A 7,155-nucleotide genomic window follows, 5' to 3' on the forward strand; every position below is an offset into this window, starting at 1 on the left:
GACTTTAGCATTAGATTTAGCAACTTTCAGACCCTTTTAGCGGCTTTTTTCCATAGAATATTCATACTGACAAACCTAGCGACTTTTTTGGATAAACCTTAGCTATGGTTCAGTTGGAAGATTTCTCCAGTGCTGTCCCGCGAACGCGAGGTCTGACTTTCCCGGAGAAGTGTCACCTCTCTCTGCGTGTGTTCTGTGCAGGCATTCAGTTAGCCGCACTGCAGCCGACTCGTCAATAAATGAGTACCAAACAGTGTTTCCAAGAACCTGTCGCTTACTGATTGTTTGGAATTATAAATATGAGCGTAGTTCGTCTGTTAATATCACATACATTTTTTTGTTTGTTGTTTTTTGTAGTTTGTTACTCAGACGCAGGCAGTGCGCTGCATGAGACAAAAAAGTAATATAGCCAAAACAAACAAATAGCCGCTCTTTAGTGTAGATGCATGTTGATTTGATCAGACGATGCCGTGATTATAAATGAGAGTGACTCCTGGTTAACATGTATTAAAAGGGGTCGTGTTTAGTCACTATTTAGTGTGGTATTTTTTGACAATATTCACTCATCATGACAGTAAAATAGGGCATTCTAAGTCAATATACTGCAGTATTTCCTCTCTCAATCAGAAAATATGGTTAACACCCGGTCATGCATGAAAAAAAAATATCGTCATGTATCTTGAAACTGGTATAATTTTGAAAAATACCATGATATACATTTTTTGTCATACCGCCCAGCACTAGGAAACGGTGTCGTCTCTCTGCGGTTCTCTTGGCAGCAGTGTGTCCTGTAACAACAGCACTTTTACCCTCGGTCTGAGAGACAACAGAAACTCGCTTTACAGTGTTTGTGTTCCAGCTCAGTCAAAATATTCCTCAAACAAGGTTTGTTCTGAACCATTATCCTGAGTATGAAACGATTCCTATGAATTCCACTTGACAGACTCGAGCATTTGAATTTTGTTACGTAGATCATTTCTTTCAATACATTGATAGATTGATATTTCTTTTCTTACATGTAGCCTGAAAAAGGGACAGTTCACCCAAAAACGAGAATTCTGTCATCATTTATTCACCCTCCACCACTACTTGTTGCAAACCTGTTTGAGTTTCTTTCTTCTGTTGAACACAAAAGAGGAAGTTTTGAAGAATGCTGGGAACCAAACAGTTGAGGTTTGAATACCATATGTTGCTACCGTCAACTGTTTGGTTTCCAACATTCTTCAAAATATCTTCTTTTGTGTTCTTTTCATTCTGATATGGGCTGTTCTGTCCCTTAATAACAGCATTTGACGTTACAGATTCATAAAATGATCAGCACAGAAATGTGCCACTCAGACACTTCAGATTAGACTGAAACGATCTTGTTAAAATAAACCTCAGTCACTTGTTTCCAATGTGTTTCTAACTTCATGTACTGCACAGCCAGAAACAGCAAAAGGTTTGATGTCTGGAATTTGCAGACGTTCAGAACGAGTCATTTTTGCAGCTTAGTTTCAATAAATGCTCTTTTTTTACAATTGACCTTTATGCATTTTCTAGAAGCTTTTGCACAAATCGACTTGCATTGCATTCAAAATATACAGGAGTTTTTGCATTCTTTCAGAACCGTGGTATTGCTAGTGTCATGCTCTTTCATTTGACAGGTTATTTCAGAATTATTGTGTTCCAAAATTGAGCTAAATTCAAGCTAAAGTGCACAATTTTTTGATGATTCCACTGAACAGCATTTTAATCCATTGCCAGTCCTAGTTTGTTCAGATCACTAACCCTAAGTATGAGAAACAGGAAGAGCAGTGCTTGACCGACCAAACACCAATAATAACATGAACGATTTAGTTTTTGGTACTTCTGTGTTTAATGCATATTGTTATTTGCTCTCCTCTGAAAGCCGTTTCCATGCATTATGTAAGTCTCTCTCATTCTGTGTGTCTTCCTCAGCCTCTGCTGCTCCACACTGCTGTGGGACGACTCCGATATCACCAAGAACAAGGTAGGCCAAAGCAACTTTCATTTTGAGCCACAGAACAGACCAAAGGCAGGATTTCTTAATTACTGCATTATTCTGCTGTGTTGTTCTTATTATTTGTTGTTCTTCCTTTGACTTTGTATGTCAGATATCAGCGAGTCCGTGGATGACAACAGCATGATGTTGAAGGCCTAATATACAGCAGTATGTCAGGTAATGTAAAAAAAAAAAAACATTTAAAAACTTTTGTGGTTTATAATTTAATAACACGGTTTTTTTTTTTTTGGTCAAAATTTTATTTAAACATATAGTACAAGTGGTTTATTAAAGAATTGGGTCAAGTGTTTTATTTGGATAGATTTTTATATCTACTGTACATATGAAGTGTTTATTTGCAAAAAGAGATCTCTTTTTTTTTTATTTTCAAAAATCATGTTTTTTATTGTTATCATGTTTTTTATTGTGTATATTGTAGTTATTTTTTTACCTAATCAAAATAACCCAACTGCAGTGTGATTGAGATGAATTGGAATGCACAATGAAAATACGTGATTTTTGAAAATTGTTCAAAACAGAGTTGTCTGTTTTTGCAAATGAACTCTTCATATACATATCTTTGTGTGTTTTTAATTTCAGTGGAATAAGAGTGTCAGCATAAGTGCTCACCGGCCTTCAAAACCCCAGTTCAATCCTGCACACGTGATTGAAATGAATCGCTCTATATAGCCAGCAACACACTAATGAGACTTACATTACTGAGGCTGCACAATTATCAAATTAATCATAAAGATTACAATTATGGCTTATAATGAATAACTTGAAAATTGATAATTACAGCATTATTGAGCTCTACTCATGTTGAACATGAATCACCCGGCACTGAGAACTTATGTAATAATCAACCAGATGAAATGCAAATAACATATTCATTGTGGAGCGTTGATAGATTTGTTATATTTCTGCTGCAATAAAGTAATACAGGATCACACTTATCCGCTCGTTTTGGGTAGGCTATGTAGTTACGTACAGTACATTTGTAAACAGTCAAATTTGGCCTGCAGTTCACTCAAAATAAGTGCATTCATGCAAATTAGAATCAAAATCAATATTGGGAAATACATTTTGGGGAAATGATCAACTATTGTAACAAATATTAAAATAAATATTTTTGTCATTATCATGCGGCAATATGAGAAGCACAGAAGCAACACACACAAAAAAAGTTCGAAAAAAGTACAATTTTAATTATGTTAATGGTCATGCAGAATAAGGCATTATTATTATGTACAGCCAATATGCTAGTAATATGCTAATAAGCAACTAGATAATAGTGAATAGTGTTCCCTAATCTAAAGAGTTTCCTTGATGTCTGTTCTAGCTAGTTGAAGTCTAATCATTAAAACAAAACAAAATGAGTATTACCGTATTGACCCGAATATAAGACGATGTTTTTTTCTTGGAAATACATCTGAAAAAACACGGTCGTCTTATATTCAGGGTCTAGACTTTGACATGTCAATAATACACCCACAACAATAGGTGGCGCCAAATACGCATAAAACGAGTGTGCCATGAAATAAACACTGCAGCAATAGCTGACACTTTCTTTGACCCAGTTCCTACCTGTGTGTGTTATCCAAGTATGAATGTGTGTGTTCAGCAGCGCTGCACGTCTTCCTTAGATTGTGATCTTTGGACTGAATCATGTCTGGCTTTCAGATTCCTAATTGCCTTATCTTTAGCGTTTTGTAAAAAGCAGCGCTGAAGACATTGCCTCAGACGCAGAGATTGCTGGCATTCTCTTCCTGTGATGTGCATTGTGCTCTGTTATTGTGATATCACGTGATCCTGGATGAGTACCAAAAAGAGCAAACGCAAGCAGTGCTGCCAACTAATTTTCAGAGAGAGTTGCTAAAGGAAGGTCGATTTTTTTGTTAAAAGTTGCTAAATGACGTTGTGATGTCATTGCGTGATGACGTCATTGCGTAATCACGACGCAAAATTGTGTCACAACATCAAATCTCAGCAAAAAACTATATTTTATATATGTTCATTTAGATTTGTTTGTAAAATAATATGCATAATATAATAAAATATAAATAACTGTATTTTTCAATACATTGAATTATTGAACACTTTTTAAATGATTACAATTTAAGTTTTTTTAATAACTAGTAGTAATACTACACATTCTCAACAATTATGCTTTAAGCAGTGTATTAGTAGTTAGTATGCTACACTCTAAGAAAAGTCTGTAAAAATAGGACACAATCTACTATGTTAATATGAAATAATTTTCCGTCTTGGTTTTTTACCTGCATTTTAAATTACGCATTGTGTTTTCGGGTTACAGTGGATAATGTGCTGGAAAATTACTAGTATATTTTTCATTTTTCTTACAGTGTACTAGGGGTGTGCGATATATATCGTCTGCGATTAATATCGTAATTGTTGTTTTAACGATGTGCGATTTGACATTATCGAGTATTTTGCAAAAACCAAACAAAACACCTACGGAGTGCACGCATACATTACGTGATGAAGTCTAGTTGGTTAAACAGTGCGCGTGTGCATTTAGAGAGTGTTCTTTCACTGCATGATTCAGTCTATTAAAATGCATTAAGAAAGATCACATAATTCAAGATCATTTCATATAGTTAAAATCACACGAAGAGTGACGTTTTTTTCTTCAAAAATAAGCATGATTACAAATGTGATACTGATTTTATACAACGGTTCAATAAACAATAAGTTAATATTAAGAGACTTACGTTTTAGACATCATATTGCCTGTTTTTTGCTCTATTTCACCAACCGAATCGCAATGACTCACTTGTTTACAGTGACTTGCTGCCACCTACTGGCGGTTTTAATTTCACATTTAAAGTATATTTTCATTTCAAACATCAGTATTCAATGTTTTATATTTAAAATATCAAAATATTATGCATTTGTAACTGCAGGTTAAAGCACTCCATGTCCCTATGAGCTGAATTAAATAGTGTGTAAATACGTCTAAATGTCACTTCAGATGCAACTTCTGCAAAGATTAATTTTGTTGATACTGGTTTCATTTGTTTGGTAACAGCCTAAATGTCTTATTATTATTGACTGATTAAACGTAACAATTTGACTCAAAAGATGCACACTTTTAGAAAAAAATGGCTTTATTAAAGGTAAAAATGCCCATAAAAGGTAAAAATCAATTTAAACTTATATGAAAAGATTAATTTCTGTTCACTGATGTGAACTGACCAGCACAGAATGAAGAATGTCAAAAACTGCAGCTGTCCATGGTAGTCCGATATCAGCACAATAACACACTCTGCAAAATATCGTCTAATTATCATTATCGAAAATATCCCAAAAAATATTTAGATTTTTTTTTTTTTCCAATATCGCACACCCCTACAGTGTACTAACTAAACAACAATCGCAGGTACAAGCTACTAACAAAGTGTATCATAAATGAACAATTATTCAGTTATTAAATTATTATTATTATTATTAATTGAACAATTGCGAATAACAGCTAACTTAAGTCACGTGATTTGTTTACTGCTAGGCATCTTTGGTTTCCTCTTGTGTAATTTGGATGGAAAATGTGTGCCTTTTTATTGTTTGAGTCACTTATCAAAAGTTGCTAAAAGTTGCCAAATAAATTTTTTAAATGGCTAAATTTGTTGCTAGGTGCTTTTGGAAGAAAAAGTTGCTAGGGTAGTCTGAAAAGTTGCTAAATTTAGCAACAAAATTGCTAAGTTTGCAACACTGAAAGTAATTTTCCGTATTGGTTTTTTACCTGCATTTTAAATTACGCATTGTGTTTTCGGGTTACAGTGGATAATGTGCTGGAAAATTACTAGTATATTTTTCATTTTTCTTACAGTGTACTAGGGGTGTGCGATATATATCGTCTGCGATTAATATCGTAATTGTTGTTTTAACGATGTGCGATTTGACATTATCGAGTATTTTGCAAAAACCAAACAAAACACCTACGGAGTGCACGCATACATTACGTGATGAAGTCTAGTTGGTTAAACAGTGCGCGTGTGCATTTAGAGAGTGTTCTTTCACTGCATGATTCAGTCTATTAAAATGCATTAAGAAAGATCACATAATTCAAGATCATTTCATATAGTTAAAATCACACGAAGAGTGACGTTTTTTTCTTCAAAAATAAGCATGATTACAAATGTGATACTGATTTTATACAACGGTTCAATAAACAATAAGTTAATATTAAGAGACTTACGTTTTAGACATCATATTGCCTGTTTTTTGCTCTATTTCACCAACCTAATCGCAATGACTCACTTGTTTACAGTGACTTGCTGCCACCTACTGGCGGTTTTAATTTCACATTTAAAGTATATTTTCATTTCAAACATCAGTATTCAATGTTTTATATTTAAAATATCAAAATATTATGCATTTGTAACTGCAGGTTAAAGCACTCCATGTCCCTATGAGCTGAATTAAATAGTGTGTAAATACGTCTAAATGTCACTTCAGATGCAACTTCTGCAAAGATTAATTTTGTTGATACTGGTTTCATTTGTTTGGTAACAGCCTAAATGTCTTATTATTGTAATTGACTGATTAAATGTAACAATTTGACTCAAAAGATGCACACTTTTAGAAAAAAATGGCTTTATTAAAGGTAAAAATGCCCATAAAAGGTAAAAATCAATTTAAACTTATATGAAAAGATTAATTTCTGTTCACTGATGTGAACTGACCAGCACAGAATGAAGAATGTCAAAAACTGCAGCTGTCCATGGTAGTCCGATATCAGCACAATAACACACTCTGCAAAATATCGTCTAATTATCATTATCGAAAATATCCCAAAAAATATTTAGATTTTTTTTTTTTTCCAATATCGCACACCCCTACAGTGTACTAACTAAACAACAATCGCAGGTACAAGCTACTAACAAAGTGTATCATAAATGAACAATTATTCAGTTATTAAATTATTATTATTAAATTGAACAATTGCAAATAGCAGCTAACTTAATTCCCGTGATGTGTGTACTGCTAGGCATCTTTGGATTCCTCTTTTTGTGTAATTTGGATGGACAATGTGTGCCTTTTTATTGTCTGAGTCCTTATCAAAAGTTACTAAAATTTGCCAAATAAATGCTTAAAATTGCTAAATTTGTTGCTAGGTGCTTTTGGAA

General features: G+C 33.8%; 1 protein-coding gene across 2 annotated transcripts in view; it reads left to right on the forward strand.

The window, feature by feature from the left end:
• Nucleotides 1-7,155, forward strand: part of LOC107743925 (thyroid hormone receptor beta-like) — a 120,381-nt gene that overhangs the window by 81,056 nt on the left and 32,170 nt on the right. For both annotated transcript variants that reach the window (XM_016557379.1, XM_016557378.1), the window contains exons 3-4: nt 1,942-1,993; nt 2,118-2,182. In XM_016557379.1, the coding sequence (XP_016412865.1) occupies nt 2,176-2,182 (7 nt within the window). In that variant the 5' untranslated portion in view covers nt 1,942-1,993; nt 2,118-2,175. The remainder of the gene's footprint in view (nt 1-1,941; nt 1,994-2,117; nt 2,183-7,155) is intronic.

This window comes from Sinocyclocheilus rhinocerous, unplaced genomic scaffold (genome assembly GCF_001515625.1).
Source record: "Sinocyclocheilus rhinocerous isolate Xijiao unplaced genomic scaffold, SAMN03320098_v1.1 scaffold437, whole genome shotgun sequence".
Lineage (NCBI taxonomy): Eukaryota > Metazoa > Chordata > Actinopteri > Cypriniformes > Cyprinidae > Sinocyclocheilus > Sinocyclocheilus rhinocerous.